The sequence below is a fragment of the Aspergillus ambiguus genome (genome assembly GCF_047715705.1).
Source record: "Aspergillus ambiguus strain CBS 117.58 unplaced genomic scaffold BDV59scaffold_28, whole genome shotgun sequence".
Lineage (NCBI taxonomy): Eukaryota > Fungi > Ascomycota > Eurotiomycetes > Eurotiales > Aspergillaceae > Aspergillus > Aspergillus ambiguus.
This window is the reverse complement of record NW_027395541.1, coordinates 56,706-73,511: the sequence shown is the minus strand read 5'-3', so window position 1 is coordinate 73,511 and position 16,806 is coordinate 56,706. Positions and strand designations below refer to the sequence as shown.

The following is a 16,806-nucleotide window of genomic DNA, read 5'->3' as shown; positions in this document are numbered from 1 at the left end:
ACTGGACCAGCAGGCTCTGACAGTGGCAGTGCCCTAATCGGGTGGCTTCTTATGTTATTGTTCATGAGCGACCGCATCGTTCTTGCAAGCAACGGATACGTACATACGTGACGGGGCACTGCGACTGGCTTATCGTAAGACAACTGTGTCTGAGTGACATGGATAGATTTCATTTGCGTTACATAGAAAGGTGAAACCGACGCGGAATGTATTGAAGAAACCTGCGGGAGAGTGGTATGAGGCTGTCCAAGATGCGCAGCACTTTATGGATTCAACTGCTCCGGGCTTTTTCGAAGCAAGTATGCTATCTCCTACACTATAGGATGATCATTTTGTAGGCCCTGTTCCTTGAAGGCTCAGAATGTATCATGGCGCCGGCAAAATCGCCTTGACTCACTGACATTCCGAATACGGTGAGCATATGGAAATTCAATGTATCAACAGGTATTCTCGAATTGGGCTGCACACCACAAAAAGAATTGGCAGAGGTGGATTTAGTGAATTCAATCCTGTCTAGCATGGCTGGTCGCACGCTTAAAGCTCATGGTATGACAAGAAGACAATTTGAAAGGATTATGTACGAAGTAGCAATAGTAGGCCAGGTAGATATCAATGGAATAGCATGTGGAATCATCAAGGAGCACAGGTAAAAAGTATATATAGGGTAGAAGTAGCCAGCAGATCCAAGGGAATAAAAGTGCGGACTTGCCCTTACAAGAAGCAGGTTTAAAATATAAAACGAGGCCCTTCCTAGCCATTTCCAGTCAAATGCATCTCTCATTTTATTCTTTTACGTTCTTCCTTATCCTCAGTGGACTCCCCACTGTTCGGTGTGTTGATCTCATCCAGTATACACGCCCTAGATGCTATGGCAGTGCCGCTAGATGCAGAAATATTGGACCTCGGGTGTGCTGCCGATCAAGACGCCGTGTTTTCTCCTCAGGAAGTTGCCGGGGCTGTACCAGTACGGATTTCCATACTACCTGGACCCAACTACGTGGGAATTATTGCGGCCGTGCGGCTGCGGTGACCCACGGAGGGGGATGTATCAGCGGCGGTTCCAACCTTCGTGGTCATACATGGTGTCGACTCTGCGGAACTCGAGCTGAAGCGGAGGAGACACCCTGCATAGAGTCTGTGGATCCAGATGTTTTGGAGATAGGGGGTCTCTCGTTCTATCTCAATGACACCATGCCAGAGGATCATCGGGACCGGCTTTGGGAGCTGTGGAGTGATGAGGTCCCCGTGGGGGTGGTTCCGCAGGAGCTGATGCAGTATGCATGATTCATTTCTACGGGTTTGAGGCGCTATATTGTCTAGTTTGGCCTAGTATATTGCGTGTCTGCCTTCATTCATGTAGGCGCACCAGATAGCTGATAGATTCATCGTCATATGATCATCGCCATCCTTTTTGATATGCTCAGAGAGTGTCTCTTCCCGTCTCAGAATCGTATCTTCCTACATTATGATGACAATATCAGTCATTCAGGCTCAACTCGGCTTATAGACTTTCCCAGCTCGGTCCCAGTTCCAGGCCATGAGTATAGGTGATAATATTTCTAAAATCCACATAAAAGTCATCCAGGCAATGATTTGGCAAAGCCAAGCGGAAAGCATGTGAATATGTTGCGGTTGACTCATAGAAGGTGTAGAATTAACCACCCAGCCGGAAAGTTCAAACTCTCCATCTGCTCTACGTGTTCTACGTTGCCACTCCTCTGAAAAAGCGCAAGAAACCGAGCGAAAATGTCAAACATGACCAACAGCATAAACGCTGCCTATGCCTCATTGGTAGAGGTTTCCCAAAGGAGCCCAACGCAGATCGATTTCGACGACATCACCTTTCATGCTACCCTCAAAGAGAGTGACATGTCCGTTATCTACTTGATCTCCAGCCATGGGGAGAATTATGTGATGAAGCTAGTGAGTTCACTGGGATCAGCTAGACCAATTCTTATAGCATGCAGTTCCACATCTACCCCGGGGATCTCAAAGACGATGAGATTCTCTTCCGCAATGAATTAATGGCATATCAGCGTCTTTCTGCGTGTGGGTTGTCTGACAAGGGCATGATCTGTCGACTCTTTGGAAGTGTGACAAATATTGACCCCGCCATTAATGAAACCTGGCTCAATCCTTTTATCAATGACGCCTTCCGGCCTTGCGCCGTCTTCTTGGAATATATTCCGGATTTACGTGAAATTAACTCGGATACATACACGAAGCAAAGATGGATTCGCGCAACTGAAATTCAGAACGAGATCCTTCGTGCGGGAGTCTTGCATGACGACATTTACAATAATGCGATGTTCTCTGTGAATATGATCTCCGAGGAAAGAGTGGTTTGGCTTGATTTTGATCGGGCACAGACTTTTGACAGGGATATCAGAGAAACCCCATCGGCGATATTTCAGATTGACCAGATACGAAAGTTGGGCCTCGACCTTGTACGGACCCAGGCTCCCAGTTTTTTTTTTTTTTTTTTCCCTCAAGAATGGGGGAGTCTGTCTGACAGTATTTCTCCGTAATGGCTAACTTGACACAGGAGAAGGCTCATGAAGAAGGGGTTCCCTCGTGGTAGAAACAGGTATGGATAATCGCCATTGCCTCCTGTTTCTCTAATGTTTCCAATACTGGCGACTTTGCTGAGTAAATACTTTGGTTAAATTGTTGTCAGTCATTGTGCCCAAACACTATCAACAGCCAGCTCTGAGGTATTAGAGCCTTTGCACCGCACACATTGGCGACTATCACTTGAACAGAACTATCTGATACTGACCAATATAATAAAATTGTATCTCTTTACACTACAAATCCTGTTCACTAGTGGATCTGCCGGACAGTCAGCGTGTAAGTCCTTAGTGCAGATTGATCCTTCCAGAATGGCTGATGGAAGAAACCCACGTAATCAAGCAGACTACGCTTATAATATATTAGAGACTTTCAGCCTATCTAATCTACTGTCTGCGTTCCATACTGGATCATACCTTCCAAACTCATCGACCTTATCCTTATGAACAGCCGTCTTAGGGTTAACATAGGTCTTTTGGGATATAAGATGTCCCAGGACCTTCTTGTTAATATCCTAAACCTAAATAGTCACTTCTAGGCTAGTTCCGTGTAGAAACCATTCTGGACAAGAAAGGATCGATGTCGATGCGTCCTGCGGGTAGTATATCTCGAATGGATTAATGGGAGGTGGCAGGCCACATATAGTCAAAACTGCTCCATTGTGAAAAAAAAAAAAAAAAAAAGGCGGCTACAAATTCACTGGAGCGCAGACATGGTATCTTTACTTGAATTTCATCATTCTAACCCAGAGTTTCTAATGCCAGCCAATCACAGGCTGCTCAAGCCACAGACATGGGTCTCTTTTTGGGATCGCGTACCTTCATCTAGCTGAATAGATACGGGACTCTTGCGTCAAGAACAAATAGGGACAGGAAAAGGACGACAATGGGTATTTGAAGAGTTCCAGAAAAGAAAATACTTGAGAACATGTTTAAGAACGTGAGAAAGCCCGCTTCCATAGAATGTCATGTTTTGTATGCATTGAGCCATGTGAACGAAGCGCAGAGACAAGGCATCCGTAAGGACGCCACAAAGACCCAATAATGAGATTCGGTGACATGAAAGAAGCAACAGATACATCCGAGAGAAATGAAAACCAAGGTCAGTAGACTCTTCGTCGGCAATTTCCCCTATCCCTTGTTCTTCTCACAGGCCCGACAGGTCCTTCGTCCGAGTCATCAACATGAATCGCAGTTGACTCAGATGTTCCGGCGGAAGGCGTTTGATGCGACTGTTGTCCTTGCGACGGGCTTGACCGCGGAAGCGAGAAGGACGGCAAGGTACGTCTGGGCGGAATACTTTCGAATGCTGGAGAGCTTGAGATGACTTGGAACGACGGTAATCGACGCCGGTTGCCACTCACAGCCGGACGTACAGGTTCATCATCGTCGTCGTCATCGTCCTCGCTGTCATCATCATGTTCTTCGTCATCGTCAAGCTCTTCATCATCCGTGGAGAGAATGTCGGAGCTGACATAGGAATCGGCGTTGGAGGGTGGGTAAGGAGCAACCCGGCCATTATTACCATGATCGGTATCATCGTCTTGGTTGTCGCCAACAACAGTAGAATGGTCCGAATCAGAATAGGGATCTTCGTCCAAGTGCGAATCATCATCAATAAAGGAATCCATCTCCCCGTCATCCTCCTCCTCGTCGTCCTCATACTCGTCAAAACTATCTTGGGCACGGGGCCGCCGCGCACCCCAATAATTATAGCCTTCACTAGCGTGAGGCAATGACGGCCGAGCCGGATAGCCATTAGGGCGATGAAGGCCGTCCAGAAAAGCCATATAAGGAGACTCTTGCAACTCGACTGGAATTCGTTCCGGCCATCCATGCCAGAAGTCATCCGTATCCTCAAAGTCATCATATTCATCGTCCATCATATCCATCACATCAGAAAGCTCAGAATCCGCACGCTCCGACAAGGAGTCTTCATATTGGTGATATCCGCATTGCGGACACTCTACACCGTCTTCCAATTCCCATGAGCAGCTTGGACACCGTACAACATTATCTTCCAAGTCGACGATCGGGCCCAAAAGTGGCCTTGGCGCGTTACTAAACGTGCCGCGAAATAAGCCACCCTCCTTAGGGTGCGTGTTTTTCTTATCTGCGTCCAATTTCTCGGCTTCTTCGCGTTGGTGATTTGCGTGCTCTGCCGTCGTCTCCCCTTTCTCTAGAAGCTCCGCGCGACTCGTGAAGAGTTGGACAAGTGTACGGACCTGCGAGGAACAAGTCAGAGAATGTTTTATCATCAGGTTGAACGCCATTTCTAATGACTCACAAGGTAGGCTGGCGCGGGTTGCGACTTCACCGGAGACCGACAATCTGGACAAGTCTTATTTGACCTTCCACCAGAGAACCACGATGTTAAACACTGTCAAGAGAGGTCAGAAAAGTCACCAGTGTCACGACGATTGGGCAGACTAACACTATAGCAAAATGTGTGTCCGCAAGCAAGTGTAAAGGGTTCGTAGAGTGGCCGAATGCAAATTCCACATTGTAAGAGCCCCCGAATATCATCCACATGCCCTTGTAACGTATCGGAAAGCTAAACGCGAGCCCCATCAATACCCGACTTGCCAAACCGCACTTGATATGTCCACTTACACCAGATGCGTCCACTTCTAGCCCATTACTCGGCTTTGACTTGTTTGAGTTGCTGGCATGCTTATGAGGCGAGGTCCTCGCAGGAGTGGCCTTAGACATTTGCGGAGACGCGGAAAGATTGATGAAAGGCGGGGGCGGGTCGACAAAAAAGGCCGGGCAGTCCGGTCAGAAGAAGTGCCCTATACCAACGCGAGAGAAGTATTACGCGCACTATGAACGGGAAGATATCAGGATTCGATTCAGGGCGACGAGACAACTGATTGTATAACGCTATCCAGGCGGTTCGGGCTAGCGTATGGGTGACGGGTTATGGAGGGCCTGTGGGGAGATGGAAAGGGAAGGTAGACGACAGGAAAGAGGGGGTACAGAGAAGGATAGGTTGAGACCCTACCAGGCCACAGGATAGAGGGGCGGAGAGATGAAGCAAGAATGAAGTTGGCTCATCACAACGGATTCACTGATGAAAGCATTAGGCTGGAGGCAGCAGATGATTGGTCTAGACTGTCGACCGCCCGAGCAACTTTTTTGTCCCTTTTTTGGGACGATCGGCGCAAACCAAACAAACAGGTCAGGGACGATCATGTGATCTTCATATCAGTCAAAGAAAAAGAATAGAAACAATCTGGTTCAAAAATATTGACATTCCGAACTCTTATTATCATTATCTGACAGCAGAATTCTAGGAATGTCTAGGTCTATTGGATTGGATCAAAATGCATTGGCAAGGATTACTACCTATGACCAAATCAATATCAAATACGTGCGCTCACTCCAAAACTAGCCGAACTCATTTCCTCGATAGCTCCTTTCTTGACCTTTGCGTCCTCAACAATTTCCCTGTCCATATGCTCTAAGAACTCAATCTGGTCACGAATGAATTGCTTCAAAGAAAGAGTATCAAACCACCTTTTCGCGCGCTTTTGGTCCCGCATGTATTTGTTGGCATCGCGAAACCGGTCCTGGAGAATCTCAAATCGATATTCGGCAAATTGATGGTACAGCTCACCCAGGTCAGAGACTGGACGGACAGTGGTAAGGACGGTGTCATCCTTCATGATTGAAGAACGTGGTCGGAACGAGCACACCATCGTGGTTCTTTCAGTAGATCCCAGTGCCGGAAGGGCTTTGTGCTCGATATATCGTCCTTGAAGGATTACAGCCCATCCCTATCCATATTATAAGTTTGTTTGAACACTCAGATAGCTTGCCGACCTACCATTTGCGGCCCCCGAACATTTAGAATTCCGCCATCCCCTCTCTTAAGAGCAGTCTCCCCTCCTACCATGCCTTTGCAATCAGAAAGCATCGTCACGCAAACGAATGGATAGCTATCTGTGTGCCAACCAACAACCGGCCTATCAACCTTGCGGCATCCTACCTTGGCAAAACTGTGTGTCGTGGTTTCCGCTGTGCCTTCGAGGCATTCGGATGGTTTCTCTTTGTTGTTGACTGAAATATTGACGTGTCCGATTTCATAGTCCATGACAGGAAGAAGGTCAACACCCGCGATCTTAGAGATTATTTCGAGGGTTTTGGGGTTCTTCCATGCATCGTAGACAAATGGAGCACACCTGAAGCGAAAATTAGCTAGAAAGCGTAGGATACAACCATGCATAGACTGACTCTTGGGCAAATCCTCTCAGCTGACACGGAGCTAGGTTGCTGGAGAATTGGTACTTCGAAAGAACTTCGTCACTGAAGATCTCCCGTCTCATATGTTGGATAGCCTCTGTTGAGAATAGCGGAAAGGGCTCTGAGACTCCAACTTGAGAAACCCCGCGACTCTCTGGATATTCAAGTTCTTTCATAGTGTGAACCTTTGAAGGAGGAATATGGCTCAGATGCCTCGCTGGATCGAAGGAAACATCCTTGGTGGGCATACTGCACTCGGCATACTCCTCGACACTGGATACCCGCATCCCCTTGTCGAATTGGAAGTTCGCAGTAACACCATCGAAGGTAGATGGGAGAGACTCTATAGTCGCCATCTACCACGGTCAATCAAATGAGGCTGTTGTTGTTAGTAATTTGCTTGGGTTATGTCTGAGCTGATTCAGAAGCACTTACCCCTTGATCTCTCCAGAGGTTTACAGATGTTTGTATCCAGATTCTAATTCAACTGAGCGAACTAATGGACGCGAACTTGACAGACTATTGGAGAAATGATATTTATATAATTGACTTGAGGTCCTGGCACGGGGCCAGGTAGTGACTAACTCCTTGCAAACCTTGCCGGATGGATAGATCAAGAATGAAAGAAATAAATTGGCACCGCGCACTGTGATACTGCTCTGAATTGTGGATCAAGTTCACCGTAAAATTTCCTTTATTTTGATCCTTTCACTTAGATTATTGAATAACTATTGGCAGGTTCACTATGGTATTTTTAGCAATAACCAAATACCAGTTAATGGCTAAAGTGTGCAAGCTTTCCATCATGCGTGTTGCCCTGTCGCTGACTTGGTATCATTTGAACTCAGTCTATGAAATCAGGTTTTTAGCAAGACTCTACAAGCATCATGTGATGACCCTGGCTCGGACGGTTGAGGGCATACCCGTGTCACTGTGGCTCTATACTGGTTCATCAGTCGAGACCTACCTGGCGTGTATAGTCTGTATGTCTATCGTGGATTCTACAAAGAATGTTTATTGCGCATATCCCATCGGAGCAGCGGGGCCATCGGCTTGAGTTTCGTGCAAGACATATCTTATATGGGCACTTTATATATGAGGCACTTACATTGCTGTCGGGAACGCCGTGGACTTCCTCGCCCATACAAGACCAAACGAGGTCCCGGTTAATATATATCCACAGGGTCACATATTGTTCGGGAACGTAAATGCCACTATGTTTAGGAACAAGGACAACAGTTACCAGGACGGATGCTATATGCTGTACTACTTGGAGGCGCATTGCTAGTACATCTTTGCCGCGGCGTACCCTGGCCATCAGGAGAACAAAGAAGTGGAATGGTAGCGATAGAAAAGATAGAAGGCAGAAGGATTCTGAGTATGGGGGTCAAAAGGAGAAATTAGAAGGGATTGCCCAACAGAGGTAGAATTGAGGTGATCCAGTGGTTCCGGGCTGCTTGTATAAGCTGTAGTAGTCGAGGATGGAAGAGTTGTCGTTGAGTGATGGATGTGGGAAGACCATTGAGGATGCATGCCAAGACCGGTCGGGAATTTCCTTGTCTTCCGGAACAGTGACCGGTTTCTATCAAGCCACTTCCGACTTGACTGTCCCAACTGCTGTAACAACCCGGCTGATTGATTTCTGGTCCCTTTCACTTACGCATATTCCGCCCGGGCTATCCGTCTGTCATGGCTTCCCAACCAGAGCAACCCCAGTCGTCCAACTCCGACAATCATCCCAATGCCTGGGGGAACGTCGAACAGAAATTCACCAGGTAGGTATTTGATGCCAGTTACATCTCTGCTATTATTATATCTACCCAGAGGGCTTGATGGCTTGGCATCTCATCGAGTGTCTCTCCCAATCCTCGTTTCCCTTTTTCTCTACGGGTTTCATCCCCCTCTGACGATATTTGGTACAGCAAAAGTGCAAGCGAATACTATGATCCCTGTCAGGATTTCGCTGACCGCAGTCTCAAATGCATGAAGCGGAATGGGTTTGACAAGGAGATGTGCGGTGATTATTTCCAGTAAGTAATTGTTTCTCATTTTGGTCTATACAGCACCTTTCCACCTTCGTCGTCTTCTCCTTGTGTACCATGATTCCACCGCGGTATCTCTGTTCTAGTATTGTCTAATATACTGACTGAATTCTCCAGAGCTTATCGTGATTGCAAAAAACAATGGGTAATGCCGTTCCCCTAACCCTGTGACTCCCGTTAAGGATGTTATTAATACTAACACCACTGCAGTTAGCTCAGAAAAAGCTCTCCCGGTAAATTAAAAATAATGATCATCTTGCCTCGTCTGGGGATTGTCAAAGTTCGAAAGTATGACGCGCTTGTTGTTCAAAGAGGCCTGATCTACCGGATCTTAAATAGGAGAGATCTTCCTGGTTCATCCTTACGTCGACATTGAGCGTTCGGTTTCAGTCATCAAGGAAATACCTGATTCATGGTCTCTCAGATCTCCAACCCAAGCGTTGGTTTCTGATTGTCTTTTCCCTGGAGTTTGACGGTTGCGCATAACATATCCACACAGGGTTTCTCTTTCGATATGTGTATTGGATTTATGGAGTTAGATCGATATCTACCAGAGTACTTCAAATCAACTTTCACGCTATTTAATCTTGATAAACGAATTCCTTTCTATAGAAGGGCTGTCCCTGAGTGACATCAGTGTTCACCGCCTTCCCCGTGAGATTTCCCCGCCGAACAAAAAACCATCGCGATGGATGTTGCGATCGCCGGAGTCGATAAATCAATTGCTGTCGACAGCATTTCCCCATCTGACCTCCCTCTCTCCTCGCATCCCTGACCCCCTCTCTTCTCCCGCACCCCGTGTGCTGTGCTTGACTGCGCAGCATACGCCTCTGTCCCTTTCCGGTCCCAATCAGTCCGACCCGAGATCCCCCTCCCATCATGTCCACCAATGACGCCGTGTTCTATCGGCGGAACAAGCAGATCCAGGATGCCATTGACGGGCAGAACCTCAAGCAAGCGCTCCAGCTGATCGACAAGCGTATCAAGAAAGGCGAGAATACGAAATTCCTGAAAGTAGGTGTCAAAGCCATCTCGAACAGTTTCCAAGATCTGGACCGCTCCGATCTCCATATTTCCTGCTGTAGTAGCTAATTCGACCTTGCATAGGCGTGGAAAGCGCATGTCCTGTTTCGCCATGCGGATGACACCCATAAGCAGCGCGGAATCGCCGAGACCCTTGAATTGTGCAACGCCGAGCCTCCTACCACAGATCTGGACACCCTCGAAATCCTCTACGAAACTCTGCAGAAAGTAGGAGGCCAGGAAGTAACCATGCGGAATATGTGGGAGAAGGCCGCGAAGGCCAAATCACAGGATCTGGATCTCCAGTTGAAGTGGTTTACTTATGCATTTGAGGGTGACGATTGGAAGTCGGCGCAGAAGGTTCGTTGGCAGATCAGCAAGTATACGGCCCAGGGAGTACGTTATATACTGATGGATGATAGGCCGCCATGTCTTTGCAGAACAACTTCCCTAAGCAGCGGAAGTACCATCTCTGGGCGATCTTCCTCAGTTATCTGGTGGCTGCCGACGAAAACGCGTCGGAGATGGATCGTAAACTGTTTGGGACGTTGGCCTATCGCATGGTCGCGAAAGCTGCCGAAAACGTTCCTTCTGATCCGGTATGTCAACTTTCTCCCATTCAAAGGCTGTCCGGCGGGTGGCTGCATTGTTATGGCTCTTGGCAACATGATGGTGATAGTTTTATACGTGAATACAGAAGGAGTTGCTGAGCCCTCCCAGAGCCATTCAATCTTCCGAGGAGCTGCTGCTGCTGGTTAAGATCTTTGAATCACAAGGACGCCATGGCGAGGTCGTCAAGATCCTCGACAGCGAGAACTTGGGAATCACCTCGAGGCTCATCCAGAATGACTGGACATTTGTCGGACTGAAACTTTCCAACCTTGAGAAGGCCCAGATGTGGACTGAAGGCCTGTCATACACCAGGACATTGCTTGCAATCCCCACCAATGATGCGGAACGCAGAGATCTCCAGGAGCGTGATGACTGGGCTGTCTGGAGTCTGCTTGTTAATGCTACTCGAAACATAAACAAACCGGAGTAAGTTGCCACAGAGTGAAAACTTATCCACTAATAACTAATTGCATGCAAGTATTACTGCGGAGGTCCAAAAATTTGTTGCCGATTTTATCCAGTCAGAGCCGAAATCTCGGAATGCTCAGCTGGCCCGGCTGGATCTACTTCTTTGGGTCTTCGAATGTGGCAGTGTGAGGGAGGAGGAACTCACCTCCTTCTGCAAGGAATATTTCGACTGCAACAAGAACAAACTTTATTGCTTTGGTGATCTTTTGAGATATCTGGTAAAGTTGGGTAAAGCCTCCATCTCTAATTTCGTCGAATATGCGTCAAAGAGCCAGAGCGAAAATGAGGTTTGTCCCAAATACGCATCTACGTCCATGTAGGTCCTGACTTATTTATGCAGAGGAAAAATGACCCCTACAAAGGCGTTGCGACAATCAATGCGCTCAAGTTTGAATACTGTCTACTCTTGTCAGCTGATGAAAATGACGCGTCTAAGTCGAAGGTAGAGGACTTTATTCTACGGTGTCTGCAGATATATCGTGAAACAGAGCGCCCCGAAAAGAGCGAAGCTCCTTCGACAATCGAAAGTCAGCCTAGTGATGATCTCTGCTTACTTGCAGCCATGGCTTTCATGCGGTTTAGTGGAGCTTGGCTCACCGGCAGCCAGGGTGAAATTCCCGACATTGCTCTCATTCGCGCAGCAGCTATACTAGAGCGCCTTTTGACTGACTCTCCGCACAATTACCAAGCACTGCTACTTCTTGTGAGGATCTACCTTCGTCTGGGCGCCGGTTCTCTGGCCTTGAAAACTTTCAGCAAGTTGTCGGTGAAACAGATGCAGTACGAAACAGTGGCTCATAACCTCTTTACGCGTCTCGCGACCATCCATCCCCATTCCGCACCGCCAGTTGAATTGGTCGAGTACAAGGACTTTAATCCCCAGTCTGCCTTTGTGCAGGCGCTCATTTTCTACCAAAGCGCGGACATCAGAACAGTTAGACATAGATCGAGCGGGTTGGACTTCGGTAGCTACGTGAACATTGAAGGTACCATTGAGCTGCAAAGACGCTTGAGTCAAAGCATTTGCCGCAGGATGTGGGCCTTGGATGTGAAGCGGATACATCGACTGGCAGGTGGAGACCCTATGGGACGGTATGATGCGCTTGGTAAGACGGGATCCTTCATGTTCTCAATCATCTACTAACTTGAATATAGCCGAAGATACGTCTCCCTTGGCTGATCAGCGTACGTTTGATGCTTTCATGAACTGTGAAGCTCCCGGGCAGCCGACGTTCGAGGAGCGGATTCGTTTGGGGCCCCTTCCCCGGGTAAGTCTACGACTTCTTCTCATCATTCCATCTATTAACCGGATGTAGGAGCAATGGGTGAAATCAGCCAGGATCACTGAAAAACTGTTCAGCGTGTTGAAGGGGTTGACCTTGCAGAGACCAGTGCCTTCCGATCTGGAGTTGCCGCGATTTGAAGATGTCGTGGGAGCTGATGCGGTCTCTGATATGACCGCATCGGAAATCGAAAGCGTCCAAGTCAGCCTCAATCTTTTGAAGGTTGTTAGCTTTTTGGGTGGGTCAAAGTCGGTATCCTCCCAGCAGGCTGAGGCCTGTCTTGCCGAGGTGCAGGATTGGCTCGACTCCAAAACCAAGGAACTCACTATGGACGATGCAAAGATCTCGCCTCTCGCTTCGCAGACGGGCATTTTCCTGCGACCCGAGGCGCCCGTTGCGCCAACCTGGAGGACCCTGCACTCCTTCTACGTGGCACTGGAGTCGCTGAAGGCGGTCTCGTTAACAGCATCTGTCGCCCTGAAGAAGGGCTCTAAGACTGCAAAACTGCCGAAGGAGAAGGTGGAACGACTGGTCGGCTCTGCGAACCAAGCCACTGAAAGCATTCGGGCAAATAGCCGGGTGTTTAAATCTCGTATCTCAGAATCCGGTGTGCTCGGATCCCTTGTTGATCTGGTGGTTGCTGGTGTGGGCAACGGGGAGGATGGCCCAGCACTACGGGCTGAATTCGACAAGGTCTTTGACATGTCGGCTCTGGAGATGTTCTGCGGCGATTTGATGGAAAGCTGGGAAGAGGGGCTTGGTGGCGTGTTGGGAGTCCGTCTGTGAGGACAATCTGGGATAGCGTAGAGGCCATCCACCAATGTCGACGATAGACTTTCGCGTGATAACACAGATCAAAATTCTGAAATGCCGTAGGAATGATCGGGAATCAAAGGATCGATTTCTGCATCGAAAAGAGGAGTGAGGTTAATATTCTCCGCGCCGATCGGAGGGGAATGTGCTGCAAGGACGATCGCCCTAAGCGCAGGAGGGGATCCCGATGTCGTCGAAATCGCCGGCATCCCTTGCTGGATTCCTCTTTCTCCCCTATCAAACGCCACGATGAAGAATGATCATCCCGTGTCACCGTCGAGGAGCCTGGCGGTGGCACAACGGCTGCTGTCATCACTATTTTCCTTACGTCTGTCCAAGATCCCGCGGCCTTTCAATGTAGTTCCCCGTCGGTGGGAGGCTTGGACTAGGTTGGATAGATCAATCACCGTGCGGAGGGGTTCCTGCACCAGTGATGGGACTTTAACTTTCTTGACACCGAAGTGGAAACCGATCTATCTAAATTGTACTTGTGGGTGGACGTATATCTTCTGCCTCATGTCCGGTCTATCGTACGACTGGAGACGACTTGCTCGCTAGATAATTATAGTAAGAATAGTCTTGCCATGACTTTAACGCCAGAGTCAGGGCAACATCCGTTGCAGCCATTGGACATCATCACCCAGGCAGTATGTCTGGCCGTGAGCACGTCGTGTGTTGCCTTACGACTGTACACAAAATTGAGAATTACAAGGTCGCCTGGTTGGGAAGACTGTACGTACATCTGAGATGCTTCGCGGGAATATCACTTTTGCTAATTCAACCCTGCAGTTACCTGCGTTCTAGCATGGGTACGTCGTGTCCGGCGATACTCGCATCCTGGATGGAACCGCTGATGTCGGAGAATAGCTAGGACTGATCGCTTATGCAATCGTCACTTTCGAAGCCGATAAACATGGCAATGGCTACCACCAATGGGAGGTTAATGCAACTGACCTGCGCGAGTTCTCCAAAGTATGACCGACGAGACCGGTTTAGAAATGCATCGCAGGCTAACCGGGCGATCCAGCTCGCAAACCTATCCCAGATCATCTACGGACCGATTATCTGCGTCACGAAATTATCAATTCTCCTTCTCTATCTCCGTGTCTTTGCTCCGTCGAGAAAGAGCAAGACGTATTTTTTCATCCAGGTGCTCATCTGGGTAAATCTGCTTTTCTATACTGCGAACACGATCGTCAAGATCTTTGAATGCAATCCCCGGTCTAAAATCTGGAACCGAGATACGCCCGGTCACTGCGTCAACATCAACAGTCTCATCATGACGGCCGCCGTGTTCAACGTAGTGTCGGATGTCCTGATTCTACTGTTGCCCATTGCCTGTGTGTGGCGATTGCAGATGACATTGTCCAAGAAGCTCGGTACTTCTGCGGTTTTTGCCGCCGGAGCCTTGTAAGCTTCCTCCCCAATTGTACCTTTTCATGCTAACGGAGTCAACAGTGGTTGTGTATCCAGTATCATGCGCCTGGTAGCCAGTGTTTCGCACAAGTCCATGCATGATAAGACGTTCGACTGGTTCCCCGAGTTCCTATGGACGTAAGTCTCCATATCGTACACCTCCCAACAATCCACACTATGCTGACAGGAGCCTACAGAACCGCCGAAATCACCTCTGGTATTGTCGCGAGCTGTCTCCCCGCGGTCCCGTCGGTTCTGCGCCTCTTCTTCCAGAAAACGAAGACTATGCTCTCCGAGCGGGGCTCTCGCAATAGCACACCAAAGGCGCTAGACGTGTCAGCGTATTATACACGGCAGACTAAACAGTCGAACGATAGCGACACGGAGCTGTACCCGTGCGTTAATCGCCCGTGGGAGCAAGACCGCAGGGACAATGAGCGGGGTCTCCGAGACGTATTCCAGACCTTTTGTTATGCAAGGTCTAAATCTCGGGCAGAAGACGATCGTGAGAAGGTGCTAGAGGCAGGAGATATTGCGGAAGGAGGCAGTGGGCCAAGCCAGGGTATCTTGAAGATTGTCGAGGTCGATATAGAGTCGGCACCGGGACGCCACGACGAAAAGATGTAACAGTATTTTGTAAATAGCTTCTTTGTGAATATTTTGCACATGATTACTATAACTCTCTAAGGATCAGTACATGTGGAAGAAACCTACGATAAGTTTTTGTTGCGAGAGTTATGGGTAAGCTTGCTGCACGATTCCCCACCATTCAACCCGCTAACTCGTCATTAAGCACGACAACAATTTCTAATCAAAATCAACTGCATCCTTTTAACTCAGACGCCTTGCTTCGGTTCCGCTATGGCCCTCCCAGCATGTCATAAAGTAGCCACTCTCTTGGTGCGGACGCTTGAAGCCCCAATGCGACTAGCATACTAACATCCTCTTCAGGAAGGAAAAGAGCCACGCTTCGAGGTCATCGAAGCAAAGCTCCCAGATATCGGCCCCACAGATCTTCTAATCAAGTTATCCGCAACCGGAGTCTGCGGGACAGACGTAGGTCTCGCGTCAGGCAAGCTTGGTCCATGCCGCCGCATCCTGGGCCACGAGGGCATTGGCCGTGTTGTCAACAGAGGCGCCGCTCTCCCAGAGTCGTCGGTTGCGATCGGCCAGCGGGTCGGTGTGTCCTGGGTGCGGGATACTTGTGGCGACTGCCCGATGTGCCTTCATGACGGTGGGGAGATCCGCTGTCAGAAACAGGTACACTCGGGAAGGGTCGTCGACGGCACGTTCGCGGAGTACACAGTTGTCCCATTTCGACACATGATCCGTCTCCCGCAGGGCCCCAGCGATGAACACCTCGCGCCGATCATGTGTGCAGGGGTCACGGCGTACAAGGCGCTGAAGGAGTGCGGCGCCGTCCCCGGTCAGTGGGTAGTTATATCCGGTGCCGGCGGAGGGGTCGGTTCCCTGGGGATTCAGTATGCATGTGCCATGGGGTATAGAGTCCTCGCAACCGATGCAGGAGAACAGAAGAGAGAGTATTGTCTGCGTCTTGGCGCCGAGGCGTATCTGGATGTCACGAAAGAGGAGGATATTGCTGCGGGTGTCATGAGTGCTACTGACAATCAGGGTGCCGGTGCGGTTGTCGTAGCCGCTGGAGCTGTACAGGCGTACCAGGACGCTTTGGGTATGTTGGCTCCATTCGGAACGCTGGTCTGTGTGGGCATTCCTCCTCCGTCTCTGTCAGTGCATTTCCATCCCCTCCTGTTCATTGATAGGGGTATCCGTGTGATTGGGTCTATGGTTGGGTCGAAAGGAGACATTGCAGATGCGGTGCGATTTGTACAGCGGAAGGCTGTTGTACCGGATGTTGAAGTGACTACTTTGGACAGACTGTCCGACATCATGCAGCAATTAGCATTGCAACAGGTAAAGCGTACAACGTTAAGATGGTGGCAGCTTTTATATACGCTGACGAGATGATAGTCAACTACAAAATATGTTATCAAGCTTTAGGAAAAGACGAAGTCACGAAAATGACACTGGTTAGTACGGAACAGGGAGATGTTCATGCTAAGAAATTCTGGGGATGAGGTCAAGACACATGCGTCAATCCAAAAAGCTTTTACATAGATGTCTTTGAGTACCTTTTGTTGCAGACTAGTTTCCAATTCTATGACACATCTATTGTTAAAGCTTCGCCATGATAGAAAATGGTTTCTGTCATCTACAAGGCGGTGCCTGCATTACCTTATCGGGAAATGTATAAACTATACCTGAAGCGGTAATATCCTACCGATTATATGCCTCAGGCGGGAATATGGCTACCGG

The 16,806-nt window shown here is 48.8% G+C and overlaps 7 protein-coding genes across 7 annotated transcripts; 5 read left to right on the top strand and 2 right to left on the bottom strand.

Moving 5' to 3' along the window:
- Positions 1–1,746: 1,746 nt before the first annotated feature.
- Positions 1,747–2,581, top strand: BDV59DRAFT_203902 (uncharacterized protein; the record flags this gene model as incomplete). The annotated part of the gene is made up of 3 exons (XM_073694346.1): positions 1,747–1,923; positions 1,968–2,447; positions 2,546–2,581. The coding sequence occupies 3 exons, from the start codon at positions 1,747–1,749 to the stop codon at positions 2,579–2,581; spliced, it is 693 nt and encodes a 230-aa protein (XP_073545665.1).
- Positions 2,582–3,285: 704 nt separating this feature from the next.
- BDV59DRAFT_183356 (uncharacterized protein) lies at positions 3,286–5,663 on the bottom strand. The gene is made up of 4 exons (XM_073690491.1): positions 5,184–5,663; positions 5,005–5,124; positions 4,858–4,950; positions 3,286–4,795 (listed from the first exon to the last, which is right to left on the bottom strand). The coding sequence occupies exons 1-4, from the start codon at positions 5,280–5,282 to the stop codon at positions 3,674–3,676; spliced, it is 1,434 nt and encodes a 477-aa protein (XP_073545664.1). The 5' UTR covers positions 5,283–5,663; the 3' UTR covers positions 3,286–3,673.
- Positions 5,664–6,171: 508 nt separating this feature from the next.
- On the bottom strand, positions 6,172–7,497 carry BDV59DRAFT_75232 (uncharacterized protein). The gene is made up of 3 exons (XM_073697031.1): positions 7,251–7,497; positions 6,807–7,194; positions 6,172–6,754 (listed from the first exon to the last, which is right to left on the bottom strand). The coding sequence occupies exons 2-3, from the start codon at positions 7,169–7,171 to the stop codon at positions 6,379–6,381; spliced, it is 741 nt and encodes a 246-aa protein (XP_073545663.1). The 5' UTR covers positions 7,172–7,194; positions 7,251–7,497; the 3' UTR covers positions 6,172–6,378.
- Positions 7,498–8,401: 904 nt separating this feature from the next.
- BDV59DRAFT_183351 (coiled-coil-helix-coiled-coil-helix domain-containing protein) lies at positions 8,402–9,452 on the top strand. The gene is made up of 4 exons (XM_073690490.1): positions 8,402–8,590; positions 8,738–8,845; positions 8,975–9,002; positions 9,068–9,452. Exons 1-4 carry the CDS (start codon positions 8,505–8,507, stop codon positions 9,092–9,094), a joined length of 249 nt encoding a protein of 82 aa, XP_073545662.1. The 5' UTR covers positions 8,402–8,504; the 3' UTR covers positions 9,095–9,452.
- Positions 9,453–9,564: 112 nt separating this feature from the next.
- On the top strand, positions 9,565–13,130 carry BDV59DRAFT_183347 (MDM20/NAA25 family protein). Its single transcript, XM_073690489.1, has 8 exons — positions 9,565–9,871; positions 9,965–10,240; positions 10,303–10,479; positions 10,578–10,918; positions 10,971–11,247; positions 11,301–12,066; positions 12,116–12,228; positions 12,277–13,130. The coding sequence occupies exons 1-8, from the start codon at positions 9,737–9,739 to the stop codon at positions 13,027–13,029; spliced, it is 2,838 nt and encodes a 945-aa protein (XP_073545661.1). The 5' UTR covers positions 9,565–9,736; the 3' UTR covers positions 13,030–13,130.
- A 510-nt stretch (positions 13,131–13,640) lies between these two features.
- BDV59DRAFT_209293 (uncharacterized protein) lies at positions 13,641–15,099 on the top strand (the record flags this gene model as incomplete). Its single annotated transcript, XM_073695374.1, has 6 exons — positions 13,641–13,788; positions 13,846–13,865; positions 13,924–14,028; positions 14,084–14,466; positions 14,515–14,610; positions 14,670–15,099. The coding sequence occupies 6 exons, from the start codon at positions 13,641–13,643 to the stop codon at positions 15,097–15,099; spliced, it is 1,182 nt and encodes a 393-aa protein (XP_073545660.1).
- A 135-nt stretch (positions 15,100–15,234) lies between these two features.
- BDV59DRAFT_183346 (uncharacterized protein) lies at positions 15,235–16,792 on the top strand. The gene is made up of 3 exons (XM_073690488.1): positions 15,235–15,372; positions 15,424–16,404; positions 16,462–16,792. Exons 1-3 carry the CDS (start codon positions 15,334–15,336, stop codon positions 16,489–16,491), a joined length of 1,050 nt encoding a protein of 349 aa, XP_073545659.1. The 5' UTR covers positions 15,235–15,333; the 3' UTR covers positions 16,492–16,792.
- Positions 16,793–16,806: the final 14 nt, after the last annotated feature.